The sequence below is a fragment of the Dermacentor variabilis genome, chromosome 8, assembly GCF_050947875.1.
Source record: "Dermacentor variabilis isolate Ectoservices chromosome 8, ASM5094787v1, whole genome shotgun sequence".
In the NCBI taxonomy this organism is placed as follows: domain Eukaryota; kingdom Metazoa; phylum Arthropoda; class Arachnida; order Ixodida; family Ixodidae; genus Dermacentor; species Dermacentor variabilis.
In genome coordinates this window covers 33,821,022-33,844,005 of record NC_134575.1, presented here as the reverse complement: position 1 = coordinate 33,844,005, position 22,984 = coordinate 33,821,022, and the positions used below count along the sequence as shown (strand labels likewise).

The 22,984-nt window shown below is 42.3% G+C and overlaps 1 protein-coding gene across 2 annotated transcripts; it reads left to right on the top strand.

Moving 5' to 3' along the window:
- Positions 1 to 1,359: 1,359 nt before the first annotated feature.
- On the top strand, positions 1,360 to 22,442 carry LOC142589963 (mitochondrial glycine transporter-like). 2 transcript variants are annotated; one of them, XM_075701715.1, is made up of 11 exons: positions 1,360 to 1,708; positions 2,225 to 2,337; positions 3,334 to 3,421; positions 4,928 to 4,998; positions 8,529 to 8,634; positions 12,617 to 12,686; positions 13,267 to 13,365; positions 14,934 to 15,100; positions 16,924 to 17,020; positions 18,296 to 18,348; positions 19,855 to 22,442. In XM_075701715.1, the coding sequence occupies exons 1-10, from the start codon at positions 1,646 to 1,648 to the stop codon at positions 18,304 to 18,306; spliced, it is 885 nt and encodes a 294-aa protein (XP_075557830.1). In that variant the 5' UTR covers positions 1,360 to 1,645; the 3' UTR covers positions 18,307 to 18,348; positions 19,855 to 22,442. The 2 variants fall into 2 exon arrangements, with proteins under 2 accessions (XP_075557830.1, XP_075557829.1); XM_075701714.1 differs by lacking the exon at positions 18,296 to 18,348 and having other exon boundaries at positions 16,924 to 17,016.
- The last annotated feature ends 542 nt before the right edge of the window (positions 22,443 to 22,984 follow it).

Genomic DNA, 22,984 nt, shown 5'->3' with positions numbered 1-22,984 from the left:
ATTCGGATCCTTCAAAGAAGGGAATCTAAGTCTGAATGCAAGGCCTGGAGCCCGTGAAAGAAATCACTGCTTTGCGTTGGCCGTCGCTGCTACTTCCTTTTACCTCTCCTGCGGGCTCATCCCCTAACAGCATCTAGATATGTACATTCATTACTAGTTCATGTTCCTTCTTCTTTTTTTTTTCTTTCGTGTCAGCGTCAGCGTTCGTTCTGTCGGATCCTATGATACAGCCAACTATGGTGGTCCGACAGCCGAATTGTCATGGCTACATCATTGCTTCTGTCAACATTCCCATTCCTTTGCTAACTCTTTCCTACACGCCTCTCACACTTATCCACGATCTTAAGTCTCATTCGACGTACCTTATTCTCAGCTTCTTATTCTTTGTCTCTTACATTGAAACTTGCCAGTTTTATTGCCCTTGCCTCTGCTCCGTCAGCGATCAAGTGTGCCCATGGTCATCCAGACATGATCCAGACCGAGTTCGTGAAAGCTGCTAACAGCTCAAGACATCTGTCGGATTTTCCCTCCTTGTATTTTCATTTTCTCCAATTTCGCATCGTCGATAAAATAAAACGGTAGAATTGTCCTGATCTCACACGCCAAACTATTACAGGTAATAATAATAATAATAATAATAATAATAATAATAATAATAATAATAATAATAATAATAATAATAATAATAATAATAATAATAATAATAATATCCTTTATTTCATGAAAATATTACACATTCAAAAAGCCGGTGAGCCCAAGCCACGGAGGCTTGTCGGGCAAGCCTCCATGGCTTGGGCTGACCGGTCTTTTGTATGTGTTTTGAATTTTGAATAACGATAATTACTTCTTATTCGTTCCATTATTAGGTTTACAGATACCATTCAGGTACATTTTTTTAAATTTATATAATTGCCGTTTCAATACGCTTCCTTTTGTGTTTTCGGTGCCTATTATTTTTTCTTTTATTGGCTTTAGGCCTGTCATAACTCTGTTGTTGCGGTTTCCCTCATACTTAATTAAATTGCTCTTACCACTGAGGTGTTCAAAAATATGCCACGTTTGTGAGCGCCCTGAGACGGCAGCGTCACAAATTGAATGTTTGCGCACTTTCGGCAGCGTCAGTTTCGATTTCAATTTATTTATTTTCTGATAAAGAAAAAAAAAGTACCATTTTCATAAATGTATGCCATCCGCGTGGTGAATTACGCTTCGAATTTTTACAAAAACAACGAAGACTTATGACGCTTTGTTGATTAATGTTCACAAAATCACAGCGAACAACATGTTCTTCTAGTTTCAGTTTCAGCGTTTCGGTCGACATAAGCCAGATACAAAGCCGTTAGCTTTGACCTGTTTACTGCATTTCGCCTGAAAACACTGCACTTAGCCGCAAGGTTAGCCGCGCTCGATGCAGTGCTGTGCTCCGAGCGTCGTCAAGTGCGTGTGCTGCGACTTGCCCTGCCCTTTTTGCTACGTTGCGAGACCCCCCTTGTCTGGGCAGTCGTCTGGCGTCTTATCGCTGACGCTGCGACGTCTCCCTCCGCCCTGGACGAATGGGCGTGCGTCCCGAGCGATGACGACCGCTACGCGAAGATAAGGTTTCTTATCTCGCCTTGAAAAGGCTTTTGACGGCCGGCGCGCCTTCATGCGCCAGTCTGGCACCGAGGAGCGCAGCGAAAGCAAGTCCATGGCGGACGTCATCATAAGCGTGAGCTTATCGCGTTTATTTTTATAGCGCTCTCTCTACAGCGCCGATCGTTTCGATCGGCCAATTAAAGGCGTTGCGTTCTCTAAACTGTCCTTATCTTCGTGACATTGCACTGGTTGAAACCGAGGCGCGTTGCGTAACCGGGGCAGTTGACCTCTGAGCAATGCGGTGTCGTCGTTCCTGCCTCCGGGCGGGCCGCGCGTCGTCTGCTAGGAATAGTTGCCGTCTGCTCTGCTTCGTCTGCTAAGTTTGTTTCGTGATATCGGGCTTTTGGCATCATTCGACTGGCTCCTTACCTAAAGCTTTGTACGTGTACTACCTATCATATATAGCAGCACTTGCTGAGGGTCGCATTCGTGATTAGCCAGAATACGTCTATCGAAGCTCGCCTGGGATATGCGGCACATGCATTCATAGCAGACCTCGTTATGGCGAAGTTTTATTACGAGATGCCTTGCTTTCTGAACGTGCGATGTGCATTGTAATCATTGTATCAAAATTCTGCTTGCGTTGCAGTCACCACTTGTCAAGTCATTCCTCGCCGGCTCACTGAGCGGAACATTCTCCACACTACTGTTCCAGCCATTGGACTTGCTGAAGACCAGACTACAACAACCACAGATTTCTGGGTGCGTATAGGTGTACTACAACCAAGCCAATCAATGAACTTAGGGATTTATCTCTTATTACCTTTTGTGGCGAGATTATTGCAAGTATTATCTGCAGCTGAGGCAAACTCGACCGTGATTGATTGGCAAACTCTTGCATCATCTGCTTCATTTCTTTGCGTGTGAGATTTCCCATAACATTTGGTCACAGCAATCATTAATCATTGCACCATTGTACAAAGCTATAAATCTTATCGAATATATTGCCTAGTGAATGTGACGGCACATGCAGGAAGGTAGGAGGAGACTGGAGACAAGCTGCAAAACATTTGCTGAGTGCCGTTGTGGCCTTTAAGGAAAAGCACAACTCGGAGGCTACAATAGCAATAAATGTGGTTGTTGAATGCCACCCCTTGCGTCTGACTATCTTTATATGAGCCGTCGAACCTTCTAGATGCATTTGTGGTGATGATGGCGTAATTTCTAGAACATACTGCAATCATCCAGTAGAATGCTTGTGAACTAATTGACTGGCCCGTCTTTCTGGAAAGAACAACAGCGTTCAAGAATCGTGCATTATGCCGTATCGAAATCGTGTTTCATGTGCGGCAGCAAATATGTGATAACAAAGCCAATCCGCAAAAGCAAATGATTGAGGCTGGATTAAACTCGTATGGCAGTGTTGACAGTTGCAACATTTACAGTTATCTCGTTGGCAGCTTTATTGCTGCCTGAGTTACTTCAACCACACTTACCCCCGTATTCAGAAATGCAACTTAAGTTGAAGCCCACGCTTGACTTGATCTAAGTGATGCCTATCGTGAACGTGCCGAATAAAATGCAGGGAGCGCCTTTGGGGGCGTCAATGCCAGGCGTCACTTAAGTCAAGTCAAGCATGGGCTTCGACTCAAGTTGCATTTCTGAGTACGGGGGTTAGAACATCTTGCGCTGCACTGTCTTTTATGAAAGGCAAGTCAAATTTCATTGACACAGGTGATCTTTTTGCTCTGCGTGCAGGGAGACCTCAAGAGTGGGTATGCTCAAGCACGTCGTCCATGTCGTCAAAAATGAAAGAGTCTTCGGTCTGTGGAAAGGCACGGTGCCTGTAAGTGAGTGCGAGGCATTTGGTCCCTCAATGTTATTGACATTAAACTCCAATCAGTCAGTCAGTCAATCAATCATGGAGAACTACAACCAGCTGCTGTTGGTGGAGGCCCTTCACCCTTGCAAGGAAAAAAAAAACAGGAACCGCATTGTAGATTGATCATTTACAGTGTGCACTCGTCAGCCAAGACAGTGAAAGCGCATATAACAGAGGTAGGGGTGTCGAAATAGTTTACTTTTCTAATGAAATAGAATACAAATGTACAACAATTGCTGGCTTCAAATCTCAACTAAAAAACAAATTTTTTTTGTTGCGTGCAAATGTTGGAAGAAAAAAACGTGGCAGCAAATTGTTCAAAAAACAGATTTATTTCCTTTGGTGTGCATAATGGTATTTGGAAGTGTATTCAACTGATGAAGCAGCGAGGGCTATAGAGGGATAATTTTAATTATGTGTAATGCTGCTGCTCCATGATGGTCTAGAAAAATGTTTTGTAAGTTATTTGTGAGTAGGTGTAGTTTTACATTAGAAATTGTCGCATGTTTGTTGAAGGGTGTTTCGGGGTTCTTTTAATAAGAGCTGCATGGGTACATTGACCTGGAATGACAAATGGCTTATTTGTTCCAGCAGCTTGTAAATGTGCTGTGAATACTGAGAGCCAGAAGCAATAAATCTTGGGGCAAATATTTTTTTATATATTTGTTTGAGCGCTCATTCCGGTTATCAATGCATTAAAACACAAGTTTCTCTACCCTATTGGCCATCTGGTGTAAATTTAGGGATTTTCATTTTTCTTACGAGAGCGAATACCCTTTGATTTAACCCTGTTTTGCCTATGATATCATATATATGCTATCCTGAGTTTGATGACTCACAATGCATATTTAAGCTCAGGAAAGCTAACACAAAGCCCTTAGTTATGTTTTTGATGTGCTAGAGCGAGGTTCCAATTGTGGATGGCTCAACAAAGTGATTAATAAATAATTAATTACTGTACAAAATAAGGTTTAATTCAAACAACACTTCATAGTTTATTTTTGTACAAGTGCAAGTGTCCAGAGTAAAGGTGAACAATTCGTTCTAGTTTCCCTTAATGTAGAACTGCAGTTGGGGATTACAAGCTTAAAATGCTCTGTGTGTGTTTTCTTGTCTTGTGTATAACATTTGTATAAGCTTTGTCATGTGTATAACAGCTGTCTGCACTGCCGTGCCCCATATACATTTTGTCACTTTTTTTAATCTGCAGCTGTTCATTTGTGGAGGTTCTTCCTTTGAAACCTCTCTCTCTCTCTCTCTCTCTCTCTCTCTCTCTCTCTCTCTCTCTCTCTCTCTCTCTCTCTCTCTCTCTCTCTCTCCTTTTTTTATTTTTTAAATTAAAGCAACACAGCAGTTTTTCTAGACCCTTTGATGCTCCTTGGGTAAAGTGAAAGTGAAAACGAAAAAAAAGAAAGTTGGAGACCTGTGGAGAATGTTGTGATGCCAGATGTTTGGCTTTCCTGTTTTCAGTCCATCGTTCGCTGCGTTCCTGGAGTCGGATTGTACTTCTGCACCCTTCATTTCCTGAAGACAAGCCTCCAGTAAGCTTTAACAAAAAAATTCTTCAGCGCTTTTCCTTCTGTATAGGCTTAGAGAGCAGCCACTTTGCAAGCAATAACGACTGCAAAAGTGCTAAGAGAAACCTATCATTCTTGTATAATGCAGTTCTAGACAGTTCAACTACTTTGCATTTTTTTTTACCACATGATATACTGCATCCCTGACAAAGTATTAACAACAAATCTTGCTAGCCAATGTAACATGTTGATTTTTCAATGGAATGTGCTGGTTATATTGAGGCCAAAGAGTTTGCACTTCAGTTTATCACATGTTTACAGATATGTTTACTGATATGTTGTACTTCTTGAATGACTGTATACAAGGTAGTTGGACAGTAACGCAATGCTTCATAAGGATGAAACCGCTTTACTTGATTGCTTTACTTGAAGCATACACGTTAATTACAAACACATGTCGTGCATGCCTGTCAAGTTCTTCATTGTTTATCTCTGATCACAGTTTTCAAGAACAACGAATTGGGACCCAAGTTTAGGCATTCAAATTTGTGCTTAGTATGTGGTTATATTTTTACTAGAGTATTTGTACATCAAATTTTAACTTTATGTGCACACTTCATTCACTTTCATGCTGCCTTAAGTTGGTTTGTAAGAAAGATCTTGCACGAATTATGTGACAGTTGAAGTAGTTTTCTTGCTTCTATATTAGATAATACTATATAATTAATATTGGTTTCCACTAATGCATATGTAAGGGAGTGCAGGCATTTACTGGTCATTAACCTAGCTCGCCACAACATTCTCCCTGGCTTAGCGCCCAAGAGATTGCCTTTGTTGCTTTGCCACTTGCCTCCAATCTCGTGAGCAAGGAATGCGCAAGTCACGTCTCGAGCTGTTTTCGCAATTGCATTTGGCATCCTTCCGGACATCGTAGTCTGGCTATCAGTCGCGTGTTTCTCTCGAATGACATGTTATCTGCAGTTGCACCATCTTTGTTGAGATATTACGATAGTCTTGAGACACTCCCTCGTCCGAGATGTTGCTGCGGTCTTCGTCAGCATGCATTTTGGTGCTCATCACAAAGCTCTACTGGCATTTGACAGGTGCACAATCTTGAAAAAGTTGTTTAAAATTTTCAAAATTTATAAAATCAAAACACTTTCTTTTCTTTGCTGTCATGTGTAAGGGATAGAAGGGTGGTAGACTGAACAAGTTGGTATTCCATTCTTGTTGCAGAATTCTGTGACGCTGAGCAGGGAACGGGAAAACAACAGACTAACATGAGTGCTAACATCCAACCGAGGTTTATCTTGATATGCGGGGAACTTATACTGGTTAACGAAGAAGTAGTGTACAGGCAAGAAGGCCGGATAAGAAAACAAGCACAAGGCGCGAACACAACATAAAAGAAAGCAAAAGTATCTAGGCCCAGTGACAGATATAAAATAATCACGATTACAAACTGCATGTGCCTGCCAGCTTCCTCCCAGAAACTCAAGTTCTTCATGCATTAGAGGGACTTGCAATAAGTAGAAGCCTAAAACTAAAGTTTTTTGTTCCTTACATTTTATGCTTGCACTGTGTAGGGGAGCTGCCTGAATGGAACGCAACACCTCTTGAGTCCGCTTATCATTTATTTCTCTACTCTCTGCAATTCTCATGAAGTTGATTGCTGTACAGTGGTTTATCAATGCTTGAAAACCTCTGCATTGTCTTGTGACACTTGACAGCTGCAAGATATCCATGTGTACGCATTGATCGCTTTATTTGCTCTTTCTGTTTTTCTCATGAGTCCGACAAATTTTGAAAAGTGTTCTGCGGGCCAAATTTTCCTGCCAGTTCTTCTCCCGGTCACTTTTTTTCTTTCCCTCACTATTTGGTGTTGACTCGTGGGACTTCTGCATTTATCCATTTTGAAAGTCTCTTGACCGTTCTAGAAATTCTGGTGAGAAAGTATGATGGCAGTACAGTGTTGAGTGTTTGTGCAAAGTTGTGGGAATACGTTCCGTATTTTCATATGGATAACACTCTCCTGCAGGTAACCCGCACCTCCAATTGAAACACACTGAGGAGGAAAAAATAAGCCTAGCATAACCTGCCTGCCGTACGACAGCTGTCAGATCTTAATGAAAGCAGTCTGGCACCACCATTGGCGCCAGTTAGAGCTGGTGGTGATAAACTTTATTGAAAGGGGGAAAGGTAAAGGGGGACGTGGCTGAGGGTTTGGGCTCAAGTAAGGCCCTGGGCCTGCTTGACCTTTTCCGCCCGGTCCACCAGTTCAAGCTGTCGGTAGACGTCCCCGAAACTGAGCCAGGCTGTCCAGTTAGTCCAGTCAGTCTCACTGCTGACTGGACAGCCTGGACTGGACTGGAATGAGAGAACGGGAGCGAGGTGCCTTCCCACATTATGTGCGTGAGTGTTCCTGTTTCTGAACAGAGCCTACATTGGTCGCTTTCCTTGCCCCCTGTGATTTTGTTAATGTATTTTGGGTGTGGGTATGTGTTTGTCTGAAGTCGCCGAAATGCGACCGCTTGCGTTTTGTCGAGTTGCTTGGCCGGTGGTGGGAGCGCGCGACGCCTCAAGCGATACCGATGGGCTATTTCATAATAAGTCTCGCAGGGTTCCTCGTGTTAGAGCTCTGGAAGCAATTTCACTTTCTATGTTAATTCGTCGTTGCGTCCGCAGCTGTTCTCTCTTGAAGCGTGGCATGTCCTCGCAGCAATGCAAAGCACGCTAATTGCCTTCTGGTTGGGCTTCACGGCAGTGCACTTCACATTTTTAAGTACAGTCGAACATGAATGTAACAAGTCTGGGTCAAACAAGTTATTCTCTATATAGAACATCTGAAAGTTACTGACCGGTACCCTTGTAAGATAATCGCCTCATAATGAAGTGGAAATCGGATATATCAAATATGGAGTGTATGCCGCCAGCCCTCTAAAGCCGCGTGCATGCCATGAACACAATGTGCAGGGTAATTATTATTGTTATTGTTGCCATGATTAGGTAAAAATTGCTGCCTACTACGCATGCTATCATTTTCAGTAAATTTCTTATCCTTGATTTTTTCTTCCACTGGAGATAACAGATCCGTGTATAATGAATGCATCGCAGAAGTTCGTATAAGTTCATTATAGGCAAGTTTGGGTATATCGAATTACCTGGTACATCAAACTCTTTTTATCATATAGGGCCACCTGTTATAACCACGTTCGACTGTATACACGAATTCTGCCTTTGGGTGCGTCTTCACGGCAGTCACTTTGGCATTGCCGTGAAGCTACACATGAAGGCAAAATTTTCGTGCAATTTCTATCCCAATTTGGTGCTTGAAGACTTTTGAATTTTCTTGGCGTGGGTTGTACACATGAAGATTTAGTATTATACCAGGAAATGTAGGAGCTTTATTGTGCGCCATCAACCTGATGCAGTGATGGGCCAGCTTTAAAATTGAGCCTAGATGGTTTGTGTTTTAACAAGAATGGCCAGCAGACTCGCAGTGAAAGTCTGGCTCTCGACTACAGCAGGAATGATGGATTGCCTTGACTTCGCAGCCTTGACAACCCAAGCTCAAGCGAAGCCATGTTCCTTGGTGCCAGCGCCCGGTCCATAGCCGGTGTTGTGCTGCTGCCGGTCACAGTCATCAAAACAAGATTCGAGGTCAGCCTCATTGTTTAGGTTATTATATCTTTTATTTACGGGACTCCTGCAGCGCTGTAGTAGCATTACTGCGGGGTCGAAGAAGGGGGAGCGTGAGACAGAGTCAGCCCAGTTTGAAAACATAGCTGAGCAATGGAACTGGGGGAAATCGAAATGCAAAATACAATATCAAATGGCATAAGCAATACAAAAACAAAGTGCCCATCGAATAGAGCATCATAAGTTACAAGGATGAAAAAAAGATAAGGTTACCAGAGTGCTGATAGCACCTTGAAAGATACATTAGCTCCAAAGGATACTCCGTTTTGCTAATGCCGGTCCTATTATGATGTCTAATGTGTAAAAATTGCAAACTATGTTTCCGTCTTTCTGTTTATCAATTTATCTTGATTGATTCAGCATACCATTGCATGCATGCGTTGAATGCTGCTTGCAATCTGGGCCACCAGAAGCGTGATACAGGCATTTGAGTTGTCTGTTCTTAGATGTAAACGTTTGTAATAAAGAGTTTTAGTACAGTGTAAAGCAGGAAATGCAAAAATTTTGCATTAGCGTTGCATTGATTCACACTGCCGCACGCCCAGTACACTAGCAACGCTGGGGCTCTTGCGAGCTTATGCAAGACTAGTTCTCACTGCGCTCATCAGTGTATGATAGCGCTAGCATTGCACCACCGTGCATTGCTAACGTGAGCGTTTTGCGCTGTACTAAAACTCTGTAGTACATACAGTGAATAAATGTGTTCTCAACATTTACTGAATTTACTAACTAGAGCATGCTGATGATGTACAAGTAAAATGCTCTAAATGCAAAGTAAAGCAATATTTAGTGTCGAAAGTACCCTGAACAGCTTCCGGCTTGCTCACACAATGGAAAACCATGGCACAGGCAACTAAAACAATAAAAAAAGTGGGAAAAAAAAGAAGTTGGAGCAGCTGGGAGGTATTGCTTAATGCAGCCAGGACAGTACAATGTGTCAGAAAGTAAAGAACGCTCATTAAATTACAAAGTACTTTCCAACTTTGTAACCTCCTTTTAGAACACTGTAAGTGCAAAAGTGCTGCATGGCCTTCTCGATGGGAAACTGCTGTAGCCTGCACAAAGTGCAGTGTAAGATGTTGGAAACCATTCGGTTTCTGCTATCAGACAGCTGACGAAGGAAAGAAATCAGAGTTTTGCCGCAGTGCCTACCTTTCGTCAAGCGTGAGTTTTCTTTTTTTTTTTTTTGGTCTTTGCAAGCTGAATCTACAATTCTCAGAGCCAGCAGGCACAATCTCCTGCTGACAAGCGGCACTGATAAGGGTGTGTGTGTGAGTTGGGTTGAGGCTCCCGCTATCTCGGCGAACAAACTGCAGGGGTTTGGGAAAGCCACGAAAGCCTTTTTATTTCGTTTCGCGCGCTTATCGAGGAAGTCGCACGATCTTTCTGCCTTTTGTCGTCAACAGCAGCATCTGCTCACGCCCCCCCTCCCTCCCCCTTATGCCTCTGCCAATTTTTCTATGGTCGAGTGTGTCCACTTCATTGGCTCGCCGCAGGCAATGTGGTTAGGAAAAAGAGATACCTCCTATCAGGTTTTATCATGATGAACCATTCTAAGTGAGCAAACTTGATTCAGCTTCGAAGAGCGGTCTGAAGGAGTGTCACAACCAATCGACACCAACAGACAATGAACTGCACTGTCACCATGGTGAACAAGCAGATAATGGGACAGTGATGCAAGCAGGAAGGATGTGCTGACAACAGTCTGCATAAGTTGCTTGGTCAGTTGAGCAACTTAAACCATTGCACTTTTCTCTCATATATATACCGTACAAGAAATATCAGGAAATCATGTCCAATTTATTAGAAAAATAAATTTTAGAGAAATTGTCTGTTTGAGACCCACTGAGATAGATTAGAGGCTACCTTGAGGTTGCGGGTTCGATCCCGGCCACGGCGGCCACATTTTGATGAAAGCGAAAATTCAGAAATGCTCGTGTACCTTGATGAACCCCGGTTAGTCAATATTAATGTGGAGTCCCCCAATTATGGAGTGCCTCATAACCAGGTTGTGATTTTGGCACTTAAAGCCCCAGAATTGAACTTAATTTTTCAGTTCAAGGGCTAAAAAGCATCACTCAAAGTTGTATTTCCAATGAGAGCATTTAGGATTCTCACAAATAATTCTAGTGTACGGGGAGGGCGGGAGATGGAAATTCAAGACGATGAGCAAAACGAGAACTAATTAATAGCAGAAGCCAACATTTCGACAGGTGGACTTGTCTTTTTCAAGGTGCCTTGAAAGAAACGAGTCCATTTGGCGAAACTTTCGCTCCTGCTTTTACCTTATTCTCATCTTGCTCATCGCCTAGTGTACGGGGTGAGCCAGAGATAGTCTCCTGTGTCACTGGCATTTTTGTAAAGCATTCATGGTAGAGGAGGCCAGTCAGACACTTCTACCCTCTGATAAGTGATCTTTCGTGGCGAAGCTGTGAGCTGGGATCAGCATGGCTGTCGCCACCCGGAAGCCCATCGGGCGTAGTCTGTTGCCTGCCACGTTTCGCGCACACGCTTCTGGTCGTTCACCTTTGACTTCGAGAATGCAAGCACGAGGATGCCAGCACGTGGTTTTATGTTTGCGTGGAGCAGTGAGAGGCAGGAGGAGGCTTGGAGCTGATATGTCCCTTTATCTCTTATCGCCTATCTTGTCTCTGACGACAGACACATGACTGCCTGCCGCTCCCCTGTTCAAGCGCCAGACCACATTTCATCTCGCTAGGCAGTTCCTTCTCCCCAGCAGGTGCAAAGTGTGGGACATGATAAGGACTCTCAGTTTGATATTTACATTCACAGTTTAAGGCATGTTTGCCTAGATGAAAAAAAAAAAGCGCTGCAGTGCTGTTGGCAAGCCCTGCTTTCACGTGCCTGGAAAAGGAGTCGGGCACATCGCAATCCATGCTTTATGTTGCCTTATCGAGGCGTGTCAGGGTGGTACATCTATGGAGGAGTTGTTCCTGTCTCATGCACACGAAACGCTGGCATGACCTTTAAAGTTTTACCATATCACCGATAACCCAAACCCCCACTTGGTGGATGGATTTTCCCGCACTTGCAGAACCATTAATTGACAACATTCATATTCCTACGAAAAGTAAATTTATTTTGCTTCTTTTCTTATGGAATATTTTTAAACTTACCAATTCCTAGAAGACTTCTGAAGCGTTTCCTGTGTCTTAGCTCGCGAGCTAAGGTATGAAAAGTGGGTAGACACAGAAAGGAGGGGGAGGGGGTTGATGTCCATGCTGCACCAATGTCTCTTGATGTCATTGCTGTCCTCACTTGCTGGATCACCACTTTATGTAGTTGATGATAATGTTATCATCCTCTTCGCTTGGAGAACAGAACTCCACTTCACCGTTTTCACTGTCGATCTCACTTGTCGAGTCAAACGGCAGCTTCCGTTTGCATGCACAGGCTGCATGCAAGCTGTCAGTCCGACGTACAAGTTGTCAGCTCGAAGTCATGGATTTGATCTTGGCTGTGGCGGCTGCGTTTTGATGGGCCCCGAAATGCAAAGAACACTCCTGCACTTAGATTTAAGTGCAAGAACTGCAGATGGTCAAAATTACTCTGGAGTCTCGTAATGTGATTGCGGCTTTGGGACTTAAAACCTCGTAATTTATTTATAATTTCTTACTTTAAGTTTACCAAATGTGAATAGTAACACTGGCAGTGTTACTAATACAAGAGAAAGAAAAAGGAGGGAGATCTCTGCCCAGTGTGCATTGGTCTCAATGGTTTCCATCGTGTCTCAGTATTTTTTTTACTTGTTATACTCGTGCACGAGTATACGTTAATGTGAAATTTACTGGGATAATGCGAAAAACTTGTGAATCATCCTAAACCCCCTCCACAATGACGTTTTTCGTAGTCCATATGAGTAGCTCAGAGATGATTAAATGCCACAATCTAATGTTTTTCTTTTCTTGTCTCATACTTTCAGAGTGAAGTGTACCACTACAGGACTATGAGTGAGGCCACCAGAGACATCTACAGGACAAATGGCCTACGAGGTAGGTGCTGGAGCTACTTAAACACCAACTGCATTTCACTTTGGCTAAATTGGTTATATATGAGTAGTTATGTCGGAGCAATCTTTGCAAAGCTGCAGTGCTGGTGATTATGCAAATTTTGTTTTACTATTAACAGCCTTTAAGTACTAGCTCCTAAGTAGACAACAAAGGCACCTTGTCAGATATGATGCAAATCCCAGAACATGGGCTCCGAGACCCTTCAGCATGCTGCAGACATTGCCAGATCTTGGGGATAATGCCCAGGTGCTGCACTGTTATTTACTATTCAGGGTTCTGCATCATTTCCAGTGAGTGGCAATGACATAGTTTTCTTTTCTTTTTAGTTTAGTATCAAGTATTTTTTTCTAGCGTTTCCTGATTTGCATTTCTAGTGTTATGTTTTGTACAGACACTGTTTTCCATGCAGAAATTGACTGCAGTCAGCCTTTAAAAGCAAGCAAGTGCAGATTGTGTGTGCTTCCTTCACTTTTCGTTATCCATACTCTTGACCTTTCGCTTGGTCATTCACTTCGCTTGCAATGCTCACTGTTCCTCACCTGGCCATTGTTCTAACCTGCAGGTCTTTACTCTGGTCTTATTCCGACTTTGGTTCGGGATGCTCCTTACTCGGGAATCTACCTCGTCTTCTACGTCCAGGCCAAGCACTTCGTCCCTGAAAGTGAGTTTTCCCATGCACATAGACCAATCGTAACAAAAGCGCATCCTGTTATGTGCTTTCCATATCCACTGAATGCCTATGTGCTGGCCGTACTGCTTGTATTCGTCGTCATCATCATCATCACCAGCGGTCTTTTCATGTCAACTGCGAGACAAAACTTGGAGCTTAACAAGGAAGCTCGAGAAGAAGCTAATGATCGCACACTGAGTGATGGGATGAAAAATCATATGTGTGACATTATGAGATGTGCAAGACAGTTCTTCAAGGGTGCCGCTTTAAGAGTTTTTGGGGACAAAGGTCGTAGCTTTGATGAAAAGTGTTGGAGTGCCCCTGTCCTGTCTTTCTTCCACATTTAGAAGAGCACATGACCCAAAGGTGTTATAACTTCAGTCTGTGCCATGCACTGATGCTTCTCCTGAATTGTTTTGAGTGCAGCGTAATTCACGCACACTTTCTCTTGATTGCATTCGTGTGCCCCTAATTACTTTTACAATTCTGTCATAATGCTGAGTTTGTTGATTTGAGGATTACCCACAGCTGCGGCTCTGTGCGTGTAGTGTTCTGCTGCTGTTTACTAGGTTACAGGCTTTATCCCAGGAATTGACGGCTTCATTTTAGTGGAGTGCGATAACATTTGTATACCAAGCATGGGCACATGTGAAAGAACCCCGGGGTTCAAAATTCATTTGAATTCCTCTGCTGTGGGGTCCCTCATAGCCCACTCTACATAAGACCACATCACAGATTAATTTGAACATTGGTCGATTGATTGATTCCTTGATTAATTATTTAATGTGCACCCAAAGCTCATCGCACAAGCACTTCTCACATTTTCCCATATCAGTGTAATCCACGCTCCCATGTCTAACTGCAGAACCCCATAGCCTGTGAGCCACCATGATGGGCCTAACTTGAATGTTTAAATTTAACCCAATGTGGAATGGATGTCTCGCGTTAAGGAATAAATTTAAGGAGCACATTAAAAAAAGACGCAGACTGGACAGGGAACAGCACAAGTGCTTACTGTTAAGTAATATATTTTAGGAAGAAAAAAATGCACAGTTCAGGGTCTGCACATGTGCACAAACAAACACCAGGGGTAATAAAAAGGGAAAAAAAACCCAGCCACTCCTTTGTCAGAACTAACAACCTCGTCAGTTTAGCCTTTTATGTGCCCACCATCAACTGTGCTTTCACTTCTTCCTGAAATACACCAGCTGTTAGTGACAGTTGTTAGTGAGCAGTTGTGCTGTTCCCTGCCCTGCCCGTATCTTTCTTTGTTTATTGTGCTCTTTTATTTTATTCCGTATCATGAACCAACGCGCCCAACAACACGTCTCGCTTTAAGCCTTTCTGTAATACGAGCACATTGATGGAGGTAGTATTCCTGGTGAAACTCTGCTATATTTGAGATCGAGATCTGGAGCTTCAAAACATTATTCTGGCAGCCAGCGGTCTCTAGTGTTGGGGAAGGAGGTTGTCTCTCATGTTGGGGTGAAAAGTTTTGGAACCTTGTTGCAGCAGCCATCGGCTAATGAGGCCCTTTGCTGCAAATCTTGCCCGTCTAGGAGTGAGGGAAGGGCTCCACCTGGTGGCCGCCAACTTCACCTGCGGTGTAGTGGCGGGCCTGCTTGCCTCGCTCGTCACGCAGCCGGCTGACGTGATCAAGACCCACATGCAGCTTCAGCCGGGAAAGTTCCGGAGTATCCTCACCTCCATTCTCCTCATTGCCAAGGTGTGTGTGAAGAGCTGTGGAACTACGGAGGTTACTAGGTTCCTGCTGTGCAGTCATTTACGAGGGGCGTTCGTAAACATTGTTTCATCAGTACCATAAATTTGGAGCAGGCATATGCGATAGGCGTCAAAATGAGCGCACGTCTCTCCAGTTTTAGCAGAATCTAAAAATTGTGTTCTATATAGTCCCGCGAAACACCCTTAGGGCATCAAACCAAAAATGGCAGTGCCAGTTGGTAAAGCCGGTTGAGGCACAAGCAGTGATCCGCTTTCTGCATTTCAAGAGGCACGATGCCGAAGAGATTCATAGCCAAGCTGGTGACGTTGTATGGTGACCGTCACCATGCACTCTCACCGGCTTGGCAGTAATCTGCATTCCTGAATATTGTATGTATTACAGTAGGAAAATCAGAGTTGGCCTCAAGGTAAAGCTACCTCTTAAGAGAATCCTAGTCTGAGTAATTGCTGCAGGAGTCCAACTAGGTTTTCTGTAGTCCAACTGGGTCCAACTGTGGTATTGAGCCCAGTTGTGTGGACAAAACGTTTTCTATATGGGCCACCAGCAGCGGTTGTATAGTACGGGGCGCAGCTCTCGAAGCACAGCTGAAAAACTGGTGCCACTGGAAAATGTTAGGAATCACTCAAGTCAACCAGCTACATTACACCTTTCAGCTTTAAAATTCTTTGTGGAATAATGAAGACAAAGGCGATTAGGGCTGTTCTCTGGCTCAAAATGATGTAGGACTATGGTTGTAGTTGAAGTCGGCTCTTTAGATTGATACACACTGACTCAAAATAGAATAGTAGGCATTGGCGTAGCGTGTTTCATGCTGTTAGACTATCAGATTTATGGGAAGAGCTGCACAAAAAGTAATTTCATTACAGTTTCCATAGTATTATGAACAAGCACTGGAAATTACTTCTGCCAATTTATTAAAGGAGAAGGTTTTGCTAAGACAGCGAACATCTATTAAGTATTTATATTTGTAAATAGCACAAAAAACCCAGGACTACGAATAGTATCGGACACACAAATGTGGTATCCCAGATGAAAGATCATTAATAAAATTAATGCATCCTCTTTCATACAGGCAATGGTCACATAACTTCGCTGTGTGCAAACAATGCAGATGGCCACCTTAAAAAGAATGTGAAAGAACAAGGCATGATAATCAGTAGAAAGAGTGTTGATTGCCATGGTGTCCTCTCCCCTAAGAATAAAAGAAAAGTCACTCTTGTACAGCGTTACCGATAGCACAGACTAGCAGTTCTTTTTGCCCCATTTACAGATATGGTGAAATAAAGTGAGACATTGACCACAAAAGATTTAGTAAGGTCGGTGTTTCGGCTCCCGTGACGTTGACCTCACTAAATCTTTTGTGGTCAGTTTCCCATTTTATTTCACAACGTTTTCATGCTGACCCAACGAGATTTTGTCACATCCTCACTTTTATTTACAAATGTGCATTGAAACCAACATGCCCAGTCCTCTGTCACGTCGCCGTTAAGTATTCCCTCAAATCCATTACAAAAAATTTCACCCAGGATGCTCTAAATTAAATCCTCACGACCTTGTTGTTCAGTGAGCTGAAAATTAAAAGTAATGTATTAAGAAAGAAAATGATGGCAATGCTCTGCATACGGCACTACAACGTACTTGCTGATGCAGTTGGGAAGATGCTGCGTTGATGTTTGATTGAAATGCGGTATGTTAACTGCAGTGATTCGGCAGTCATCTGAGCTTTTTCGTGTTACGGCTACATTCGGCATTGTGCTTTGGCGAGTATAGTCACAGGTGTGCTGCCCTGTCAATGGCACTTGCAGGAGGAGGGCATGGTTGGTTATTTCCGGGGGCTGGTGCCAAGGATGCTGCGAAGGACGTTGGTCACTGCCATGGCTTGGTCATTCTACGAGCAGGCAAGTCGTGGCATTCACACGGTTCCATTGGTGTGGCAGCGATTAAGAAGTATACCTTGTGAATATACAGGCTGAACAAAAGTCCAACGACGTAGACAAAAGGAGCATAGACTACCAAAAATGCATTTTGTTTTCTCCCATAGCTGTTGTGTGTGTCCTTTTGGGTTCTTAGTCTATATAGATGCCCATATACCATGCCAAAAGGTTTTCGTTTTTAATAGACTATGTTCGAATTTATCAACAGTAATAACCGTGTGGCAGCACTAAACAAGTAATTCCACTCTTAAGTGGGTCATGGTAAAAAAAAATATTTGAAACAGCTTGTTGTCATGGCAGATAAAGTAAAGTAGAGCACTATAATAAACGAAAGAGGGCACCACTTGAAGATGGGACCTGGTAGATTTCAGAGTCACCATCTGGGCAAAACAGACCCAGGTATATGTGAAAGTACCATCGGATAGGTCTATGACGTCATACTGACATGAAAGCCTAGGTTTGTGCGAAAAATTCAAAAGAACTTTATTTTTCGCTACAGAAATTTTGTACAGTTGACTCCCATTAATTCAAGCCTTGTGGAACCACAAGATTTGGTGGAATTATACCAAAGGTAAAATTAACAAGTGGCGACAAAAATTAACGAATTCACATCTTTTTTCTCACTTGAAGCAGTCTGTAATGTCTTTTTCTTTGCTGCTTGCTTGTCAAGCATGACTCAACCATCATATGGCGGAAAGCACCGAGATGTTCAAATGCTGCCTCAGCGTTGGACTGAAAAGTTCCACAGCATTGAGTCTAGCCTCAATTTCAGCCGTATTCGTGACATGGCACGAAAGTGGGAATAGATGACTTCATGAGTGGAAAGAGCGTTGGACACTAAAAGATAAAAATAACAGCTTAATGCATAGAGAATCAGTAGCATAATTTGATGAATTTCTTGTTTTTTAAAGCTTTTCATAATCAAAAGCGTTAACCGTTGCGCCAAAACCAATAACCGTTGTGCGTGCAGGGTGCTGGTTGGATTGAACTAACTGAAGCAGCATGATTTTGCATTCAAACTAAAGAAGTTATTTCCTACATTCTCGCTGGGGCATTTGAGTGCATTCAAATTAAGTGAAAATTCAAACTAACCAAGGTCAAATTAGCAGGAGTCAACTGTATATTGAATTTTGAATGGCTAATTTACAGATGTGAACTTAGTGTTCTTCTGTAGTGTCTCATTATGTGTTGAAAGTGATGAAAGTGTCTCATGGTACTCCTGTGTTGTCTGCTTTTCAGGCAGTCACCACATGACGTCTGCTTACACCGTGGCATTGTTCTTGTCTGTGTTGTGTGGCAAGTAGTGTCTTTTGTCTGCTTTTGTTTTTGTCAATTGCTTGGCCATGTGATAATGTGTCTTGCTATGCCATGATTACTGTCACGTTAGTAAACACTACGATAACATAAGTGATGCACTTCAAAACTGCTCCCCAAAATGCTAGCAAAAGCTTGGTGCAAAGTCTTTCTTCTGTTTGTACACAGCAAATGATAGTTTTTAGTAGGGAATATTAATACCTTTAGCTTGAAATGTGAGTAGAAAAGAGCACTAAACATCACATAAATAGAGCAGTCTGCACATCACAAGTTTTTCAGTGTCACAAAATATAGCAGTGTGTTCATCACAAGTAACAATGTCGCAAAATGATGGAACAATGCAAGCAACAAGTGTGACAGTGTCACTAAAGGAAACAGTGTGCACATACCAAGTATGTAAGCATTGCAGGTTAGAATAATGCGTGCATTGAAAGTGGCCTTATTTCACAAAATGGAGCAGTGTGCCACACAAGTGTGACAATGTCACTGAATGAAACAGAGTGCACATCATAAGTGCATCATTGTCACAAAATGTAGCTAATGGCTCATCACAAGTCTGTCACTATATGGAGTACTGCAAGTGACAAGTGTGACAGTGTCACCATTGCAGGCAGAGTGCACATGCATGTGCGTCACGTCACAAAATGGCACAATGTGCACATGTGACAAAGCCACAAAATGTAACATTCTGCACACGCAAGTGTGTCAGCATCACAGATTGTAGTAATATGTCCATCACAAATGTGTCGATGCTGCAAAATGAAAGTGTGCACGTCACGAGTGCGTCAGTGTCACAAAGTGGAACATCCACACGATGAAGGAAGCGGCATGACGATGCTAACTTGGCTGTGCGTTCATCATTAGCGTGATTGACATGGAAGGCTTATGACAGGACACCTGCAGTTAGTGAACACCAGTCAATGTCCCATGACTGCTTGTTACTCAGACCGGAAGTGCATGATGACTGTAAGGGCCACTGAGGCATGCATACAGGCCATCTTTAATGCACTTTTCTTTCAGGCATTGTTGAATCATAGTCACTGCACTTGAGACAATGCAGAAAGGCTTCTTAATTGTGCAGTTTGTGGCATACTGGGTTCTTTTACTCATTCCCTGAGCAGGCCCATTGCATCTTAGTTTTTAGAGCTGATTGTGACATAGCAGGTGTTTATAGCTCATGCTAGAGGAAATCAATGTTTACACAGTTTATCATTGATCTTCACCAGGGACAAATGAAGAAATTTGTCTGCAGATATTTTACCAGGGCAGTTATAAAATGTCCAAGCAAAAATGGATGGTGCATACAAAGACAACAGTACAGGCATGCCCAACATTCGCGGAAACTTGTCATGTCTGTCAAGTCAATTTGAATCAAGAACTGTTAAGCGGCATGGAAGCTGTATCAGTGCTCCTTTTTCTCAATGCTGCTTGTACTCTATGTATATTGCACAATGCTTACAGTTGGGCTCTTTTTCATCTCTTTTGCAGGTTACCAAAGGATTCATCAAGAAGTGAACCAAAACCAGTTTTTCAGTGTGCCAGAGCTAAAACAAAAAAGTCTTCATGCGAAGTTTCGTCCGGGCAACGACAATCCTGCATGGCCCCTTGGCCTCTAAGCTCAGACTCTGTCCCTGTACGTCGAATTCGAAGTGGAATCAACCTCCAGACTCTATACCTCACTGTACATACATCTCTCACTGTTTGTTACTGAATCTAGTCGTGCCCTTAGTCCAGACTCCTTTGCCTACAAGCATTGTTGGGTAGCATCTGTGATTCAAGCCAAGGTGGTTCGTGGTGAGGTGACTCGCTGGAACTGTGGTGGTTTTGAGAGTTTTGCTGACTTGTACTGACATGTTGCTTCATGTTCATGTTGTTTCGAATGGCTATGTCTCCTGTGTAATGAGCTTTCCTTTTTTCATTTTTTTTCTGCCATAGCTTCTTTACAAAGTATCTAACCAAGCACATTGCTTGTTCATTCTTGAAGCAGTGTAATGAATCACTTGCCAGCCACATAAATTACTTTTTTTTAAGAGAGAGCTTTAGCTCAGGTGCTCCTATCGAAATGCATGTAAAAGGAGAATTAGTTTTTCTCGGCAACCACTGCACCAAATTTGATGCGGTTTGTTGCATTTAAAAGAAAAACTTAAAATCTAGTGACTGTTGGTTTCGAATTTGTTATTTAGATAGTCATTTCTTTTATTAAAAATTGGCAAAAATAAAAAATTTTCAGTAAATGAAACTATGAAGTTTACAACTCTTTAAGTCAGCAATGAAAAATGATATCACAATTCTGTGAATTGCATATAATAGTGCATTTAAGCGGACAAAATTGATATGTTACACATTAATCTAAAAAAATTTAGCAGTATTAAAATACAGCTTTTGCAGACCTCTTGTACACAACGTAATGAGTTAATGTAAGCTATAAATTGACATATCGAATTTGTCCACTTTGAATTCTCTAACGAATGCTGTTTACAGAACCGCTATATCTTTTGTTGATGCAGAGCTATTCATTTGTAAACTTCGTGCTTCTGTATTCTTTTCTAACTTTCTAATTTTTGAAAATTTTTGAAACAAAATTCAGGTCGTAAATTGAAATTCTGCTTGAAACAGTCACTAGAATTTAACTTCCTTTCTCAAATTCAACAAAGTTCATTAAAATCAGTCCAGGGGTTATCTCAGAAAAACTGCGTTTTACATGTATTTGAATGGGCCATGTCAGAGTTGGGCCCGAGCTAAAGCGTCCTCTTAAGCTACAGGTTGTCGCACTAGTATCGTGTTGGCAGCAGTTACCTTGCCCTCAGGTTCAACAAGGAATACAAAGTTAGCATCGACGTTTGGAAATAAGCTCTAAGAGACTGTTGTTTTAGAACTTTAAAAGAGGATTCATCATTTGGAATGGTTCCTGTTTCTTGATTGAGCTCAAGCATGTGCCAGTGAGGCTTTTATTCTAAAGGAACTGCCTCTTGCAGACGTTGATGCATGGTGGCTGAATGAGTCTTGAGGGCCTTTGGAGAGTAATTGCAGCTTGTATACTTACTTTTATCATGCTGGGAAACACTATACACATTGCTGCAAAAGTTTACAGTACTTGGAGACATACAAAGCTAAATATTTTTGTTAGCCTGGAAGCAGGAAGTTGAGTGCTGCGGTTGTGTGTTATGTCTGCCAGCACACTCAGATTTTTGTAGCCTACATGTTCCATGACATCATGACATCTGTAACCCTTGGTAACATAAGCTGTGGTCTCTGCCATGATTTGTCGATGCAACTTTATTAGGCGTCGGCTATGTACAGTGTGAGTTGCTTACGTGTTTGCTCATACGTCCACATTTTTTTAGGGTTGGTGGGTGGTTCATATTCAGTGCCATTGTTGCCTTGCGCATACTGCACTTCATCTGTGTATTTAGCCAGTGGCAAGTTAATGAAATTAATTCTAAGGAAAGTGTTACATTGTTTTTGTTGTCATTGAACCATCAGCGTTTCCTCATGTAGGTTGTCCGTATCTACAAACTTAGCCAGAAGAAGGGTTTGTGAAATTTATTCAAAAGAAAACATGGCATTGTTTTTCTCTTTAACTTGGCAACAGGCACGTGAGGGTTGTGTGTGAGTCGGGATGTCTTTGCAGTTGCAAGTGAAGATGCAGTCCTGCAAGTGCAACCTGTGAAAACGTTTTGTGGCTTATGCAATGTGCAGCACCGTCTATGCAACTGTTTTCTTGCATGCCATGCAACATCGATGCTATTTCTTTGTGCAAAGTTCTTCTTGCACGTTTTTTGTACATTTGTACAGATGGAAGCATGATCTTTTTACATCTATTGGCTCTAAAGAAGTATCTGATCTGTTGCAACTAAGCATCACACTGAGCAGGTTGTTGTTAACTTGGCCTAATCAGCAGAGCTTTAAAACTAGCGCTACACTTGTGAAGCAGACATTATACTGAGCGCTTATCATCTCTGATTAGTAGCCTGTTTCTCGGATGCTTTAACTAGAGCCACCTTATGTATAGTTGACAATTTCTTGTAAAGGACTTTGTATTTTGTAAATACATATCAAAGTAATTTTTCATCATACGATTGCCGTTGTCACTGTATACTGCAGTTCAATACACACAATATTAAATGCTTTTATTTTGTGATTCGACTGGCTACAAATACATGGAATTTCAGGCACCACATAATTGTACATTGCATGCATGCATGCATGCATGCAAGCTGTATGAAAACACTTTTTATTTCTTTTTCTAATTGTATTTACACAGGCTTTCAGTCATCCACACCAAAAGGCAGTAAAAAGGAAAGTGGGACCATGTATGCATTAAATTTGGTTGCATCTGGAACTTGAATTATAAAATGAAGAAGACAGCATACGACGAATTCCAATTCTCGTAGCTATTCACGGCTTTTTATTTTAAAAATGCGGGCTCATTTAGCAGCTGTCAAATGACCCAGGAAGCACAAGTTAGTTGCTACCTGGCTTGTACAGCTTGAGCAGTCTAGAGGCAGCTAAAGCAATGTCAAGTTATATTTAGACCTTGCACAGCTTGAGCAGTCTAGAAGCAGCTAAAGCTGTGTCAAGTTATAGTTTAGACCTTTTCAAGATGGCTAGCACTTGA

Bases quoted from the DNA above. Each gene is read 5' to 3' on its own strand.
- LOC142589963 (XM_075701714.1), top strand. From the start codon at position 1,646: ATGCGCCAGTCTGGCACCGAGGAGCGCAGCGAAAGCAAGTCCATGGCG. The intron at 2,338-3,333 runs GTGCGTATAGGT...CTCTGCGTGCAG, and splicing joins CAACAACCACAGATTTCTGG to GGAGACCTCAAGAGTGGGTA. The intron at 13,366-14,933 runs GTGAGTTTTCCC...TTGCCCGTCTAG, and splicing joins CAAGCACTTCGTCCCTGAAA to GAGTGAGGGAAGGGCTCCAC.